General features: G+C 47.2%; 2 protein-coding genes across 2 annotated transcripts in view; one reads left to right on the top strand and one right to left on the bottom strand.

Annotated features, from left to right (window-relative positions):
- efr3ba (EFR3 homolog Ba (S. cerevisiae)) overlaps positions 1-6665 on the bottom strand; it is a 22080-nt gene extending 15415 nt beyond the window's left edge. Inside the window, exons 1-2 of the mRNA XM_036542656.1 lie at positions 6587-6665; positions 866-942 (exon numbers count right to left, since the gene is read on the bottom strand). Of these exons, the coding sequence (XP_036398549.1) occupies positions 866-942; positions 6587-6665 (156 nt within the window). The remainder of the gene's footprint in view (positions 1-865; positions 943-6586) is intronic.
- Positions 6666-9131: 2466 nt separating this feature from the next.
- On the top strand, positions 9132-17033 carry dnajc27 (DnaJ (Hsp40) homolog, subfamily C, member 27). Its single transcript, XM_036541983.1, has 7 exons — positions 9132-9481; positions 9966-10048; positions 10795-10864; positions 11234-11398; positions 13253-13375; positions 13965-14125; positions 16711-17033. The coding sequence occupies exons 1-7, from the start codon at positions 9395-9397 to the stop codon at positions 16841-16843; spliced, it is 822 nt and encodes a 273-aa protein (XP_036397876.1). The 5' UTR covers positions 9132-9394; the 3' UTR covers positions 16844-17033.
- Positions 17034-17453: the final 420 nt, after the last annotated feature.

Raw genomic sequence — 17453 nt, 5'->3', positions numbered from 1 at the left:
CAGGCAGACAGAACAGCTCTGCACTCAGCAATCTGCGCGCATCTTTCCCCCATTCAACCAGATCACTTTATGGAATGCCCAGATGGACAAGCCTGATATACCTGGGGATGATGGGAGAGCTAAAAAATTGATCTGATAAAACCAGGGATGTAGATATGGAGAAGTAGGTACCGTAGATTTAATAGAAGCATTGTTCAAATATAAATAATCCCACTAACAGAACTTTAAACTACTTCAGAAAAACAAATGATTGCATTTAGATATGTTTATGATAATGATTGATTAGATAATGACTGTATTAGATGTTGAATTCTTGTCACATTTGGAAAAACATCTCAAAGATAGCGTTACCATCTGTTCAGACATAAAATACATTTTGAAGTCCATCACACTGTAACAGGTTAATGGTCCCATTTGCTGGATTAAAATCATCAAAGCTCTGGGCATCTGTTACACCACATAAGATTAATCTCACAGCAGATAAGAGCAGAACAGCACAGGAAATCTTACAATCCCTGCATCTCACTGTTTCCTCTGGAAAATCATAACAAAGATTCTCATAACGGTAAACAAGTCCTTCGCTCCGCAAGCAAAGCAAAGATCTTGCAAGACCAACATGATTAAACATTGCATTGCATTATATGATCATATCTCCTTCCAAATCAGAATGAGTCAAGAAGATTAGAGTGAGAAACATTTGAGCATCTCTGTCCCAGCGACCCCAGCAGAGAGAAATCTCTCTGCGTGATAGTGAGGCCGAGGCGGCAGAGAGAAATCTCTCTGCGTGATAGTGAGGCTGAGGCAGCCTGATGCAACAGCAGCCAGAATGACAGCGTGGAGCCAGACAGGAAGTGACATGTCTCACCTCAGGGTCCTCTGGGAAGATGTTGTCCACGAGTCTTTTGTACCGAGGCCGTAACGCCCCGCAGCAACCACAGACTCCTGAAATAAAAGGAAAAAACGAGCAGGGGGTGAGTGATGTGAACACGGTCACACCGGGGTTGCACAGGACCACTCTGTAGGCTGTGGCCTGAACAAAGACGACCTCTCAGGAGAACCAGATGACCAGCCTGAGCAACTTTTCAAGCTGCATTCACTTGTTAATCTGTTTTTGTATTCTGCTTGTGAAACCCAGTCAGTGGTTTTGCCCATGGCTAATACCGATGATCACTGCTTCTTGTCCTTGTGATGCAAACAGTAGGCATAATTGCAGGGTTTGTGCTGTCCTTGACTGCTGTAACACAGGCTTGGTTAATTCCAGGATCTCTGTTTCAGGATCACACAGTGAGAGTGTGTATTTTAGGAAGGAGGGTGGGGGAGGCAACCAGCACCAGGACCTTGACAGCAGGTTATATAATCTCAGTAACACCTCTGAGGAGATAGGAGATTTTCCCAGAATCCCACCCTACATTGTGGAGCACAAACAGGAAGCAGGCATCTGGTGGGCCAATCTGGCATGTCACCCTCCAGATAGTGCCACAGCAGTCACCTGCCACTGGCTTCTTATTGTGACATCATAAGTGACATTGATTTTGGAATGACTCTTATCTCGGGATTCCGAGTGAAGTCATCGCTGGTAGAGCTGATCCAGCCTCCTCTGTTTAAAACCCGTGGCAGCTTATTGTTGAATGTACAGCCACATGAATGCAGGGCACAGGTCTGATCAAATACTGACAGGGTGGGCAGTTAGACTCCAGTTAAACCGCAGTCCAGGGTGTTTGAGATTTATACGACTGATTCATATAAGATCCAGAGTGCAAGGTGCATTCAGGCCAGCGCAGCTCTGAGAGCCAGAGCTCTCTGCAAGTGTAGTCAGACAGACAGCGAGTAGTTAAAAGGAATGAGGAGAATACTGAGAGCTGTCAGAAACAGGGGGGCAGCTGCTTACAGAATGTCTAGACACTGTTGGGGGGTTCCAGCAACACTTTCCAAAACAGCTCCAAGCTTTTCTCTCTCTCCCTCCCACTCCTTCACCCTGACAGAGAGAGGACTTTGTTCTGAAAGTCTCTCACAGAGAATAGCGGGGGTGGTGCAGATAAAAGACTCCAGAAAAAAGTAACGCGAGTGCAACTCAAGAGAAAACAAATGCCATTCCTACCTGAAAAAGAGCATTTATGGCTGGAACTCAATGCATGCTGTAGGTATAAAGACACGCATGTCTCTATGTCACACTGCACATCTTGAGTTTTTATGAAAAGTGTTAGTTTAGTTTATTCAGTAGGCAACAACACATTAGTTGCACCAGATTAAGTTATGAAGCTAATTTTCATCTGCAACCCCTGGGCAGGAAGCACATCAAAACATTAAAATACATCACAAGCAGGAGGTATAACATCGCCAGTTTATATATACAACATTCATAAACAAAACAAGGACGGATGAATATAAAAATTGTTGCACCAAACTCTTCTTCAAAGACACCAGCACCCTGTACTCCATCACAGTTCGTTTTCGTGTGGGGATCGAACTGCAGCATGAATTCCTCACTCAGGTGCACCTCAGCAGAGGAAGCCCCCCACCCCACTCCCCCCCACTCCCCTTAGAGAAGGGAAATCCTTCTCTGCATCCCCAGCTCCACCCCACTGCCCCACTCCAAGGCAGTTTGACTGGCTACAGATACAGTGGCATCTCTGTAACATCCCCCCTGCTGGTGAGGAGAGTGAATTACGTATGGACCTGCTGTAAGTCTGTTCGTAGTTATGGCAGGTTTGTTTTTTAGCATTCAGAAGCGTTGTGACTGTGACAATGGGACAGATCCCTCCTGGAAAGGGCTGAGTTCTGGGGAGGGAACAGATTTCAGCGAGAGGCCAATCACGGCACTCCCCTCAAGAGAGAGGAGGGCTGAGCTGGATGCTGATAGGCTACGCAGGCAGGCCTGCTGTGACCTCATAGCTGGAATAATAAGAGGCACATAAAAGATTCAGCACTGCATTTCTGACCTCACCAATCCCTGACAAAAAATGTTAATTCCTGGTATTTGTACAAAAAGCATGTACTGGATGGTAGTATTTCCATCCAGTTAAACATGTCTGCATACAACCTCACTAATTCCATGACACAAAGTCAACATGAGCAATCTAATCCAGTCCAGCTGCCACGTGGTAAAAATGATTCTGTTGAACAAAACAATTCTGTTCAACAGACCAATCCTGGATCTCAGAAATTACCTTTAGAGCTGGATCTCAGAGCTTTCCTTGTGGGGGACAACAAAGTGTTTTCTATCTGTCCACTAGCTCCCACCGAACACACAGCAGAGACACAACGTGAGTCTGCTGTTCACAGGATGCCACACAAATGAAATATCTGTAGCTGAAATACAAGCTGCTCCTTCCATAGCATGTGTACCTTTCTTTCTTGCTTTCTACAAGAGGTCCAACATTTCGCTCAGTCACAAACTACAAACACTGCCAGGTTCTCACTGGCCACATGGCAGGTGGTTTCACCTGGAATGGAATGCAAACCTTTATATTGTAAGTAGGTGAGTCAAAGCTTGGAATCTTAATTGTTTAGGTCCTAAATCTTAGGTCCAAAGGTCCAAAGGAATCCTGTTTACATTTTTTACAAATGTGTAAAACCATACATGCAGTTCTCAAAGCCATCCGAATTATTGTCAGTGGTCATGATAACGTTTTTAAAGGCCTGGAAACAGTCTGGTCTGGAGGTTGCAGCAGTGATGGGGCAGAGGCCTGTACCGTGGTGGACCCACCGCGGTGCGCACGGCCTTATCCCAGGGTTTAGGGGCTAATTGTGGGGCTGTCCAATGGGAGCTGAGCGTCTGGGAGCAGGAATGTGCTGACACAGTGGGTCTGTGAGACTGCACGGGGTCCAGCGAAGTCCTTCATTCAGACAGAGCCCTACAGATGCCATCCTCTCCCCACTGCAATATCAATCTCAGGACATGCTGTTATTGGGTTGCAGGTTCAAACCGTTGTTTTCATATAACTTGGAGTATAAAAATATGCAGGCTTTTCCTCAGAAAAAAAAAATACCAGCATGATTGTGCCACCAGCCTGCTGCCTGGGACGGCATGCCCAACCAGTGGAGAAAATATTCAGATTTACAATTTTATCATTCTGAAGTTTTGCCTAAAGCAGGGTTTGATGCTGTCCCAGCTGAAAGCCAGTGTGTGGGTGAGTGACTGGCCTCCTTCCTCTTTCATCTTAGTCTAACTCCTCTCTGAGTGTCTGCGCGCTGCCCAGACAGTTTACAGCAGAGCATAACTTTCACCATCCCTTCCAGGAATGCATTCATTACAACATCATGAGTACAAAATAACAGGTTACTATCATTCACACAGAACCAATGTCAGAACCAATCCTGAATATACAGGGAAGATTTTTACACTGGCACTTGTGTTTAACGCATTCACACATTTAGTGATCATTTGCAGTTGAATCAAAGGCAGCCAGATGAATCACTGGCATTAATTATGTGGAACTGAACAGAACAGTAATAGAGCCAAAAAACACAGAATAAAAGCAGGACTTGGTGATGTCTGCTTTATGAGAGGGTCTCAGAGCCAGGCCCCTCTCTCTGTCTGCTCAGACAGTGTGGTTCGAGTCTGAAGCTTTGGCTCTGGAGCTGCCAGTCTCCTTCCAGCCCTCGTCTCCAGCAGAAGCAGCTCTGATTGGCTAGGCAAGTGTGGGTGGAGGGGTCTGCTTTGACTGACAGATTCCCTTTCACCTTGGAGCATTCCGTAGATATCATTTCACCAGAGGAGGAATCACACTGACAGGAGGAAGTGGATCAGTTTTCAAACCCTCCCACACAGAGCTAAAATGGAGCCCAGTGAAGACAAAACGCTTTTCACCCTGTAATGATACAGATAAAGGGGTAGTGCACGGATAGTAGCTGTAGCACATTCACCCATGAATACAGGAGTGCCAGTCATCTACAGAGTAATAACACAGTACACAAAGCATAGTGCACAGTATCAAACTCCTCACTCACGTGGAGCTGTTTGTGTGAGTGGGAGGATGGAGCTGCAGAAACTCGCCGAACAATTTTTCAAACGTCTACTTAAACGAGCATCACCCCTTAGTAATCTGGAGCAAACTTAGTTTAGCAGGAGAGGAGGAGAAGGATCAGCATCAGTGGCCAGGGTGCTGAGGAATGCAAACATAGATTCTGAGAGATTCACCCGCCTCTCTGTCACCAGCCTGACTGACACCGTACAGGTGACTGACACCGTCTGAATGAAACACTCATGTAACGGTTAGCCCATTAGAACAGAGTCATTACCAGCACACACAAACACCCCACACACACCCAACCTGGCTGTCTCAACATCATCACAGCACATCACGCCAGCTCCACTGCAATCCCCGGAACCTGGACATCTGCAGGAATACATATCACCCTCACAGCAGCAGAGAGATGAATACTTCTGCAAGTCAAAGAACGCCTAACTTTAACAGTGATGCAGAACTGCATTAGAGATATATAGAGGAAATGAGGAGCTACAAACACACACACACACACACACACACACAGACGGACACACACACACACACACAGACAGACACACACACACACACACACACACAAACTCTTACCATTTGCATTCTTACCGTACATTAACGGGAACACCGATGAACACTCCCCTCGCTCTCTGCTTAGAGCCCTTCTGTCACAGCTACAGCCGCTCACACACACGCGCGCTCAGGCACACACACACACACACACACACACACAAGACACACCCACTCACTCACTCGCACACAACACATGTGACCAGACACCAATGACCTTGGATTTTCCCAACAGGGAAAGTATAGGGAGGAGTTCATTTGCTGGAGGACAATGCTTTTTTCCAGACACCACTGTCTGCTACACAGAGATACACACACGCTGCCAGACAGACAGACAGACAGACACACACACACACACACACACACACACACGCTGCCAGACAGACAGACAGACAGACAGACACACACACACACACACACACACGCAGCCACACACACACACACACGCTGCCAGACAGACAGACAGACAAACAGACACACACACACACACACACACACACACACGTACACTCACACACACACACACAAATGCTCTGAGCCACACAGATGCTCACACACACACACACACATTTAGATGTGTGCGGCCACTCTCCATTCATAAACAGCCAGAGAGAGAGATTGTACAGCATGCAAGCACTCCTTCATCAATAAGTGAGCGCAACTAGATCCAATCGGCGCAGCTGAACTTTAGTCGAGCCATTCTCCCTCCCAACCCCAACCTCCCTGACAGGAGACCTTTCTGATCTTCACATGCTGCCTTTGTTTAGTTTTGTTTTGTTTTATTTTATTTTCTTTTCAAAAATGTCCAACTTGTCTGTCCTGCAGTAAGAAACCTTGGATGTACTCCCCATGAACAACTGAATATAAATTCTTAATCTTCTCAATTTCTAAAATAAAATATCAGAATCAACATGTAATGAAACAGCTCAACAGACGTCTGAACTGCACAGACACTGCCACGCCCTCTGTCTGCGTGCAGCCCCACCCTGTGGCCCCGCCCTCCTGGTGCACTCGGCCGCACAGTGAGTGCCAGCGTTGGAGGTGCGGATTCTTACCCCCGCCAACGCGGTGATCCAGCAGGGCGCTGCAGTCCAGCACCAGCCTGCGGGGGCCCAGCAGGTTCGGCACGGGCATGTCGTCACGGCGACGCGGCGGGGCTGGAGGGCGCAGCGGCACACGCGCAGTGGCACACGTGCAGCGGGGGAACCAGCAGGAGCAGCGAACACGGGGTCTGCTGTCTGCACTGTGCTGTCCGGAGGCTGCGAGTGGGAGCGCTCACTAAAGCAACACACAGATTAGCCTCACACCCCTCTGCACCGATTAATAAACACTTCACTGACACAACTGATCTGTTTCTCCCTCCCTCTCTCTCTCTCTCTCTCTCTCTCTCTCTCTCTCTCTCTCTCTCTCTCTCTCACACACACACAGGCGCAAATCTGAACACACAGAGTTCAAACTCACAGCCGAACAGAACACACCCCAGCAGACGTCCCTCTCTCTCTCGCTCTCTCTCTCTCTCTCTCTCTCTCTCTCTCTCTCTCTCTCTCTCTGTCTCTCTCTCTCTCTCCCTCTCTCTCTATCTCTCTCTCTCTCTCTCTCTCTCTCTCCCTCTCTCCCTCTCTCCCTACTTTCTGGTACTGCAGGTTTATGCCTGTCCAGCCAGCTGCTTGTTGACAGTCACAATTTGGTCTAAATTGCTGGTTTCCACCAAGCAGGGGAGACTCAGAAAGCACTGCAGTCATAACATGTTTAAACAAGACAGTCTTGGTTTGAAATAGTTCAGTGGTCCTGTAGAGATAAGACAGCAATGTACTATGTGACAGTAATAATATGAAAATATTTTACAATAATGTGAAGGGGAAACATTAATGCAACATCATTATAATGCTCTGCCTACCTTCTACCTTTGTGTTGTGAGAACAGTATTTTTCATTTCTGTAATGTGGTACTGTCATGTAGTGTAACCTGAATGTTGCATTCACACTTCCTATAACATTGGGTATTTTCTGGCTCTAAGAGCAATTCCTGGACAGGACATGAAATCATTCTTCCAAATATTCATGCATATCAGTTCTGCAGGATACAAAAGTGATGCAAACTATTTGCAGCACTTTCGTCATTACTTGGATTGCATTTAAAATATCTCATGCTCTGTTTTGCTTTCATATTATAAAGACTGAAACAATGTATAACTGGACTGTTGCCAAAAAAAAAAAACAACAACAATATACGTCTCACTGTAATATGAACCTCATAAATACCAAAGACAACACACAGACGTGGTATATTGATTGGAGGCATTAAACTTCATAATGGATTCAATCTGGAGACTGTAGAACTTCAAGAGCACAATGAAACACACATCACAGCCATGGTCCCTGGCCAAGCACCCAGCCAGTCCACACAACAACATAAAAACAGTCAAATATCTGCTGAGGGGAGTCTGCCCCGGCACCAGGATAAGCTTTTGAACGGGATGTAAGCGCTGGGGGTTATTAATTGAGACAGCTCCCCACATCAATATCTCGTTCCTGGAATTGTTCCAGCACGACGGAAATAGCACCACTGTTGTGGGAGATCAATACTCGGTTGACTTTGGGAATGTCACAAAGCCGGTCTCCTCTGATGAAATTCGCTAAAGCCAACTCTTTCATGTGTGTCAGAATTTAAACATGTTTCTGCTGCTGTTTTAATTATTTGTATATTTAGATGTTCCTGTTTTTGTCTGCATTCAAGAGCCCATTCCTTCATATGTAGTCCACGTCTACTGTGTACACTGGCAGCCTCTAGAGGGCGCGTTTTGGCCAGTCTCAGAAGCAGCATGCTTGGGAGAGGGCGAGAGTGATTTGGCTCACCTTGGACGCGTACCTTGTCCTTACTAGTGAGGTAAAACATTTAAGACTGAATTTTTTTGGAGGGTTTCAGCAGACTGTGAGTATAGGCCTACTGCAGTTCATATGTTTGTTGCACACAAACAGGTTGTTTCATTCGTCGTTTCATTGAATATGAAGCATTTTATCTAACAGTAAACTTGTTGTAATTTGATTATTTCATCAGTCACTTTTTGTAATATTTAAGGAGCTAGCCTACTGATTTCCTTCCCCTGTCATCCAACCAAAGGTTTTAAAGTACTGTAGAAAAAAATCTGTGTTTTAAAATGTCCCTTTCAAATAATTAAATAAACAAACAGAGACAGACAACCTCTATACATATAATAGGTTTTACTGGGCAGTCACTGTTCCTGAAATGTCATTCTTAATTATTTCTTTACATAGTACATACATCCACATAACAGCAACACTTGCTTTGGGTGGCAAACTTGTATGGCGAATCTGCTGCTCTCATTCTAAAAGTGACCGACTTTTTGTGTTGCCATAGAGACTGCAACTAACGAGAAATCTATCCGGATCTTAGTGTAATATCGCTGCTGAATTTGTGTCATAATCAAACAATAATTAGCGTATTTAAGAATGATGATTAGTGAATTAAATTTCTATGAATACCTATTGTTATTTAAAACTAACGTTACGTGTTTTAGTTTTTTCTGCAGGATTTCATTGATGAATCTGCTGTGTGGAATCACATAAGGAATTTGTTGTCGGCAGGGAAACTGGGAGCAGGACCGTTAAAAACAGAATGCTTTTCGAAAGTTCTAGCTAACCGACGGCAGGATTAGCGAGCTGCTAGTTATGCCAGTGCTTTGTATTTATCATGTAGCTAATGCTATGTGGTAGCTAGCTAGCTGAGCACCCAGCCGGGGTGTAAGTTAGCTAGCCAGACGCTGAATGTGTAGCGCTATAGCACAGATAGCTAACGCATGCTATTAGCTAGCTAGCTGCCCGGCTAGCGTAGTTAGGTACGACATGGAGACAAATGTGCAGAAAAAGCGTGAAAATAAGAAGTCCCTGCGGGTGAAAGTCATCAGTTTAGGTAACGCAGAGGTGGGGAAGGTGAGTCATGTTTTGATGCGCCGCCTCCGCCTGGCTAACGGTCGGCTTTGGCGAGTAGCGGCGCCTATAGTAACGGTAACATAGCCAGTCTACCCGACACTGTCTGTGATGTGCTAATGGACAGATGTGCATCTGGTTTACTGGGTCAGGCTGTAGACTCTAGCTAAATCGCCAGGTACTCAGTGTGGTCTTCCACCTTCCAGGTTCTTACTTGGTGCTTATCTTCTGATTGCTACCGTAAGTGGCTCTGCAATGCCCCGTAAAGGCCTTGGTAGACCCAGGTACACTTATTTAGAGGAGGTGTCACAAGATGTAGCAGGCTAGCTAACCGCAAAACAATAGTAGCGAGCTATCTTATCTTGATCCATGGTTAGTACATGAACAGCAGTAACATGTATTCCTAAATATAGTATTGTCACTGACTGATTGAGCCAGGCAGTGTGGAGTGGATTGCGCTGAGTTCCTTTGCCCATCTCCTCCCTAGAGCTGCATCATTAAACGCTACTGCGAGAAGAGGTTCGTATCCAAATATCTGGCTACGATCGGAATTGACTATGGAGTTACGAAGTAAGTGACCTCGGAGTGTTTCATGCTCCTTACGCCTTTGTAACTGTTTTAAACATCGGGCGCTAGTGTCACCATCTCTACAACTTCAGGCTCTTATTTGCTTTCACATGCCTGTTACGTTTAATTTATCTGTATAAAGGTTTTGTGTGCTAGTTGGCACCATGGATCTGGCATTTTTAAAGGTCCAGCCTTGATGAGGTCAAGAAGTTCGTCAGCGTGCGCCATGGCCCATTCGCAAGGACCAGACACTGTGGGGCAGGTTATGATGATGACGTGCGATCAGTCTCTGCAGGCGACGTCACCAGTCAGGCTGTTCACCTTAAAACCTCATTGTATTTAGCTCTGAATGTTTATGGGAAATGAGGTAGAACCTGATGCATGCGCAGCGGTACATTACGTCTGCTACGTTGACATCAGTTTTTTCAGTTTTGTAGTTTCTGTGCTGGGTGCACTAGAATAACAGAATCATTTGGCATCATAATCCTAGAAGACTTCAGAGAGGTTTTAAAAATTTTGACCTCTGGCTGGCTGAACTTTTTAAAGCGTTTAATAGGTTATCCCTAGGTTATGCTGTCAGATTTTAAGCCTGAATTGTGTCTGTGGTTGACCATGACACATCATTTGATTTGACCTGCTCTAATCTACTGTCTTGACCCATGTTCTGCTGTTTCTTGGAAAGTCCTGTTTCACATGTCCACTCAAGCTGTTCTGTGATAATTAATTCCTCTGTGTTGTTCCTTAATCAGAGTTCAAGTGCGGGACAGAGAGATCAAAGTCAATATTTTTGACATGGCGGGTCACCCCTTCTTCTATGAGGTGAGTTGGAATTCATTTGGTCTTCAAAGTAAAAATTCAATGCACTTAATGTGGAGTGTTTCCTACATACATGCATGTAATAACCCAGTTACCCAGTTATTCTAAGACTGATCTGGAAGACATTACTGCACCATTAAGCACCATCATTTACTTATGCACCTTTCTGATGACTAACTCGAATTTTGTTGCGCATAATATACTGATTTCTTTACATAGCACAAGTCGTAATGACATTTTTTTACTCATTGTTAAAAACCAAAATTATTCTAATATTCCCAAGGATAAGTGATAATCACATTTTATTTTCATCCTTGAAATATTCACAGAGCTTACATTGAGCCGAGCATGTATAATCTTTTTTCCTCTCAGGTTCGAAACGAGTTCTACAAGGACTCTCAGGGGGTGATCCTCGTGTACGACGTGGGGCAGAAGGAGAGTTTTGATGCCCTGGACAGCTGGCTGACCGAGATGAAGCAGGAGATGGGCTCTCAGGCCAACATGGAGAGCATCATCTTCATCGTGTGTGCCAACAAGGTCAGAGCATCCTGCCTCTCACATCTTAGACACCTTTACTCTTATGCTGAAATGCACTGTGGGACCACTTACCCAGGGTGGATGCTCTTTCCTCCCTACTGAAGTTCAGTTAGCTACACATCCTGGTGGTAAAACTGAAGCCTGGACTCAGGAGCAGGACCTGAACTTGTGTCCTTCTGGGCCCAGAGCGCAGTGCTCCTCACAGCCGCATGGGACCTGTTCAAAACCAGCAGTTTAGTTCAGGAGATGAGCTGTAGAGCGTTAGATGCACAGAACCCCCATGGCTCATGCTCTCAGCTCCTGCCACAGCCTTGGGTTCTCAGCAGTGAACTGGGTCTCCTGTTCTTTAACCCCCGCAAGGTAGTCAAACTGAAGAGCTTCTGTAAATACCCAGGTGAGTCAATGAGAACATGTGAAATGTAGCTGTAGTGAGACGCCCTGGGTAAGATGCAGGTTCCCTGTGTGTGCTGTGTGTGAGGTGGCTCTGTGTGTCTGAGTGAAGGTATGTAATGTGTGCTGTGTGTGAGTTGGCTCTGTGTGTCTGAGTGAAGGTATGTAATGTGTGCTGGGAGTTGGTTCTGTGTGTCTGAGTGAAGGTATGTAATGTGTGCTGTGTGTGAGGTGGCTCTGTGTGTCTGAGTGAAGGTATGTAATGTGTGCTGTGTGTGAGTTGGCTCTGTGTGTCTGAGTGAAGGTATGTAATGTGTGCTGGGAGTTGGTTCTGTGTGTCTGAGTGAAGGTATGTAATGTGTGCTGTGTGTGAGGTGGCTCTGTGTGTCTGAGTGAAGGTATGTAATGTGTGCTGTGTGTGAGTTGGCTCTGTGTGTCTGAGTGAAGGTATGTAATGTGTGCTGGGAGTTGGTTCTGTGTGTCTGAGTGAAGGTATGTAATGTGTGCTGTGTGTGAGTTGGCTCTGTGTGTCTGAGTGAAGGTATGTAATGTGTGCTGTGTGTGAGGTGGTTCTGTGTGTCTGAGTGAAGGTATGTAATGTGTGCTGTGTGTGAGGTGGTTCTGTGTGTCTGAGTGAAGGTATGTAATGTGTGCTGTGTGTGAGTTGGCTCTGTGTGTCTGAGTGAAGGTATGTAATGTGTGCTGGGAGTTGGTTCTGTGTGTCTGAGTGAAGGTATGTAATGTGTGCTGTGTGTGAGTTGGCTCTGTGTGTCTGAGTGAAGGTATGTAATGTGTGCTGGGAGTTGGTTCTGTGTGTCTGAGTGAAGGTATGTAATGTGTGCTGTGTGTGAGTTGGCTCTGTGTGTCTGAGTGAAGGTATGTAATGTGTGCTGTGTGTGAGGTGGTTCTGTGTGTCTGAGTGAAGGTATGTAATGTGTGCTGTGTGTGAGGTGGTTCTGTGTGTCTGAGTGAAGGTATGTAATGTGTGCTGTGTGTGAGTTGGTTCTGTGTGTCTGAGTGAAGGTATGTAATGTGTGCTGTGTGTGAGTTGGTTCTGTGTGTCTGAGTGAAGGTATGTAATGTGTGCTGTGTGTGAGTTGGTTCTGTGTGTCTGAGTGAAGGTATGTAATGTGTGCTGTGTGTGAGTTGGCTCTGTGTGTCTGAGTGAAGGTATGTAATGTGTGCTGGGAGTTGGTTCTGTGTGTCTGAGTGAAGGTATGTAATGTGTGCTGTGTGTGAGTTGGCTCTGTGTGTCTGAGTGAAGGTATGTAATGTGTGCTGTGTGTGAGTTGGTTCTGTGTGTCTGAGTGAAGGTATGTAATGTGTGCTGGGAGTTGGTTCTGTGTGTCTGAGTGAAGGTATGTAATGTGTGCTGGGAGTTGGTTCTGTGTGTCTGAGTGAAGGTATGTAATGTGTGCTGGGAGTTGGCTCTGTGTGTCTGAGTGAAGGTGTGCTCTGCGGCAGGTGGATCTGACGAAGAGGAGGGTGGTGGATGAGAGCGAAGGTCGGCTGTGGGCGGAGAGCAGGGGCTTCCACTACTTCGAGACGTCGGCGCAGAGCGGAGAGGGCATCAACGAGATGTTCCAGGTGAGGTTTCTGCACGGCCTCCCAGTGCCTCAGGTTACCTCCTGCAGTCACGATTTGTATAAAGAAAGGACTGAGCCAGGCCTTGGGGCAGTACATGGGGGACTGAGCCTTTTCTGCAGGGTTTCTGGGATGATAACTGCGTAAAGTCCATGCTACAGTTTTCATAACGTGGCAAAGAGCAACAGCAAAGTAAGCAGCTCAGTAAAAGCTGCCAGCATGTTTCATACAGTACATCACTGCTGCGGAGAGACACCGGAGCAGTGTGGTAATGTGCACCACACTGGGGTGTACTGACATTAGTGAGAACCGTTTCGGTGTTTTTCAGTGTTAGAGGGGAAACTAGTTTGATGTTTATTGGTGTTAGAAGGAACCAGTCTGGTGTGTATTAGTGTTAGAGGGGACTGCTTTGGTGTGTATTGGTGTTAGAGGGAACCAGTCTGGTGTGTATTAGTGTTAGAAGGAACCAGTCTGGTGTGTATTGGTGTTAGAGGGGATTGATTTGGTGTGTATCCAAGTTAGAGGGGATTGATATGGTGTGTATCCAAGTTAGAGGGGACTGGTCTGGCTCATTTCTGCGGTCTGTCCGCAGGCCTTCTTCTCCTCCATCACAGACATGTGTGAGAACGGCGGCCGGCGGCCGGTGTCAGAGGTCAATGTCGGCTTCACCCGGGAGCAGGCCGACACCATCCGCAGGATCCGCAACAGCAAGGACAGCTGGGATATGCTGGGGGTCAAACCGGGAGCCACCAGGTCAGAGCAGGGGCAGCGTACTCTCCTCCAATCACATCACACCGAGAGACCTTTCTGTATGTCAGCAGGCGCTCTCTCCTCCAATCATATCACACCGAGAGACCTTTCTGTGTCACAGCGCTCTCTCCTCCAATCATATCACACTGAGAGGCCTCTCTGCGCAGCAGAAGGCTCTGTTTAATGAGTCCAGGCAGGCCGGTGGGTCTGGTCTGAAAGGCAGAAGGACAGGGTTATGTTCAGCTGCAGGTAAAGTCTTTAAAGAAGCAGGTGATGCTTGTCTCGTGCCTCATTCCATTTAACACCATTAACCCCTGCAGAGTTAAATTAGGCAATTTCCATAAACCTGCAGCAGTAGTTGCCTCGTTATATACTTCCATCTGTAGTAAGAAACATTCATGTTCCTGTGTTCATCTTAATCAGCGTAATTATGACTGAACAAAAAGAGTAATTCATTCAATCATTTATTTCTGTGACAGGTAAATTAGTAGCTAGTCTATGCCTCTGTCTGTTAAAGAAGATGCTGTTTATCCAAGGTGACTCAGAAGAGATTTAATGCAAAAAAACGTGGTTTGGTTTATCTGAATGAATCTGTGGGAAGTTCATTCATGAGCTCATCTTGAATATAAATGTACAAAACATAACAAAACGCAACATCTTGAATGTGTTATTGAAGGTAGTGTTTTGAATCACAGCCTTCAGAGTGAGAGACACGTTTAGCATTCGTACAGCAGGGTGTTTGCGGATGTAACACTGTTAATTAGCCTGCTAATGCTCTATGAGCATCACAGTGACTGGGGCTACAGACACACAGCCATCTGCGTAAGAGTCTGAAGTGCTCGAGGAAACTTCTCTTAATGAATTTCAGTTCTTTCTCTCACCTTTTTGGTGTCATATACCTGTAATAGGAGTTTAAAATTCATTAGAGGTATTTTGGAAACTGTAAATAAGTATGTGAAAGTGAAGGCCAGAGAGTGTTTGGTCTGCGGGGTGCCCATGTGAGGGTGCCCCGCCCCTCTCCCTCCTCTCTGAGCATGCAGGCCCCGCCCCTCTCCCTCCTCTAAGCGTGCAGGCCCTGCCCCTCTCCCTCCTCTAAGCGTGCAGGCCCCGCCCCTCTCCCTCCTCTCTGAGGGTGCAGGCCCCACCCTCTCCCTCCTCTCTGAGGGTGCAGGCCCCACCCTCTCCCTCCTCTCTGAGGGTGCAGGCCCCACCCTCTCCCTCCTCTCTGAGGGTGCAGGCCCCACCCTCTCCCTCCTCTCTGAGGGTGCAGGCCCCACCCTCTCCCTCCTCTCTGAGGGTGCAGGCCCCACCCTCTCCCTCCTCTCTGAGGGTGCAGGCCCCGTCCCTCTCCCTCCTCTGAGCGTGCAGGCCAGGGTGACCGCAGGACACACAGGATGTAATCATGACATTCAGCAGATTAAAGGACAGGAGGAATCGCATTCGCTAATCAGCCCCAGTGAGCTGCAGCGCAGTGTCCACTCCCGCCTGAGAGAGGGAGGGAGGGGGAAAGAGAGGGAGGGGAGGAGAGAGAGAGGGAGGGAGGGGGAGAGAGAGAGAGGGAGGGGGAGAGAGAGAGGGAGGAGGAGAGAGAGAGGGAGAGAGAGGGGGGGGAGAGAGAGAGGGAGGGGGGGGGGAGAGGGAGGGGGAGAGGGGGAGAGAGAGAGGGGGGGGAGAGAGAGGGAAGGAGGGGGAGAGAGAGGGAGGGAGGGAGGGGGAGAGAGAGAGAGGGGGAGAGGGAGGGAGGGGGAGAGAGAGAGGGGGGGGGGGGGAGAGGGAGGGGGAGAGGGGGAGAGAGAGAGGGGGGGAGAGAGAGGGAAGGAGGGGGAGAGAGAGGGAGGGAGAGGGAGATGGAGTGGGAGAGAGAGAGAGGGAAGGAGAGAGGGAGGGAGAGAGGGGGAGAGAGAGGGGGAGAGAGAGGGAGGGAGGGGGAGAGAGGGGGGGAGGGGGAGAGAGGGGGGGAGAGAGCGAGAGAGAGAGAGAGGGGGAGAGAGAGAGAGGGAGGGAAGGAGGGGGAGAGAGAGAGACAGAGAGAGGGGGGGAGAGAGAGAGGGAGGGAGGGGGAGAGAGAGAGGGAGAGAGGGGGAGAGAGAGAGGGAGGGAGGGGGAGAGAGAGGGAGAGAGGGGGGGAGAGAGAGAGGGAGGGGGAGAAACGTAAACACACTGCCTCCCTGCTGTCAGTACCCACTCTCCACAGGTACACTCTTATAGACATGCACATCAAGACACACTCTGCTTCGAGTCAGAACCCGCTCTCCACACACCTGTAGAGGTATAAAAGCAGTGTTTTGTCTAGTTTCAAAGACAAGTATCCCTGTGGAGATTCTTTCTCTGTAATGGCTAAGGGGTTAAATGATTATGTAAAGAGTTCCCGTGCTGGAACATGAACAATAGCGATCTCTTCACTTCATTGCTTTCACTTCAGAAAATGTTCCCCTCTGGGCACAGTTAGTTGATTCATAACGTCCTTCTTTGTTAGGGAAAATTTTAATATCCAGCAAAGTCCATTCATGTTCTAGTAGCATCCATATGGTTACTGATGTGAGCGGCGAGGTTTGGCGTGAGTCACCTCTCCCGGGTTTGTGTTTCAGGGAGGAGGTGAACAAGGCCTACAGAAAGCTGGCAGTGCTGCTGCACCCCGACAAGTGTGTGGCCCCAGGAAGCGAGGACGCCTTCAAGGCCGTGGTGAACGCTCGCACGTCTCTGCTGAAGAACATCAAGTAGGAGAGGAGGTCTCCTCTCCATCTCTCCCACCGCCTCCTCACAGCCGGAGAGAAGAGCTGCACGGCTCCCCGCAGGGGGAGAGAGGGGGTGTCTCTCTCTCCCGCCCTGCTCTCACGTGCCACACTGCTACGCTGTTTACATCACGCCAGGGAAATTACTCACACTTTTTTGTCGCTCATGAATATTTTGTATTCTCTGTCAATCTTTTATTTTTTAAATCAGAAGAAGTTGGTTGTAAAACCATTGTCATTATGTACTGAAATTAATGTATTTATACAAAAGGACTGAATTTTTTCAGATTTTATGTACTTTTCATAATTTCCATGAATTTAGCATACGTAAGTGTTCTTGCTGCCTGATAATCAGTAAACCTGTAAAATAGATCTGTATTATTATGTACAGAATATGCATACAGTATATGAAATAGCATAGATATGCTGAGTATGGCAGGAAAATTAAAATGCAGTCAAATTCTGTTCTAGGAGCAATAACTCTGCTTAGGCTTTAACCCGTTCAAACTAGGTTGTGTCACCACGTGGCAGACAGCTGCCTTATACTGTCTATCATTGTTTGGCCAAACATTGTTCATGGAATTCTCATTTTGAAGGGA

Source organism: Megalops cyprinoides, chromosome 12 (genome assembly GCF_013368585.1).
Source record: "Megalops cyprinoides isolate fMegCyp1 chromosome 12, fMegCyp1.pri, whole genome shotgun sequence".
Classification (NCBI taxonomy): Eukaryota; Metazoa; Chordata; class Actinopteri; order Elopiformes; family Megalopidae; genus Megalops; species Megalops cyprinoides.
This window is presented reverse-complemented; position numbering and strand designations above follow the sequence as displayed.

Excerpts from the sequence above, each read along its gene's own strand:
- dnajc27 (XM_036541983.1), top strand. The coding sequence starts at position 9,395 with ATGGAGACAAATGTGCAGAAAAAGCGTGAAAATAAGAAGTCCCTGCGG. Across the intron at positions 9,482-9,965 it reads GTAACGCAGAGGTGGGGAAG|AGCTGCATCATTAAACGCTA; the intron begins GTGAGTCATGTT and ends TCTCCTCCCTAG. Across the intron at positions 10,865-11,233 it reads GTCACCCCTTCTTCTATGAG|GTTCGAAACGAGTTCTACAA; the intron begins GTGAGTTGGAAT and ends TTTTCCTCTCAG.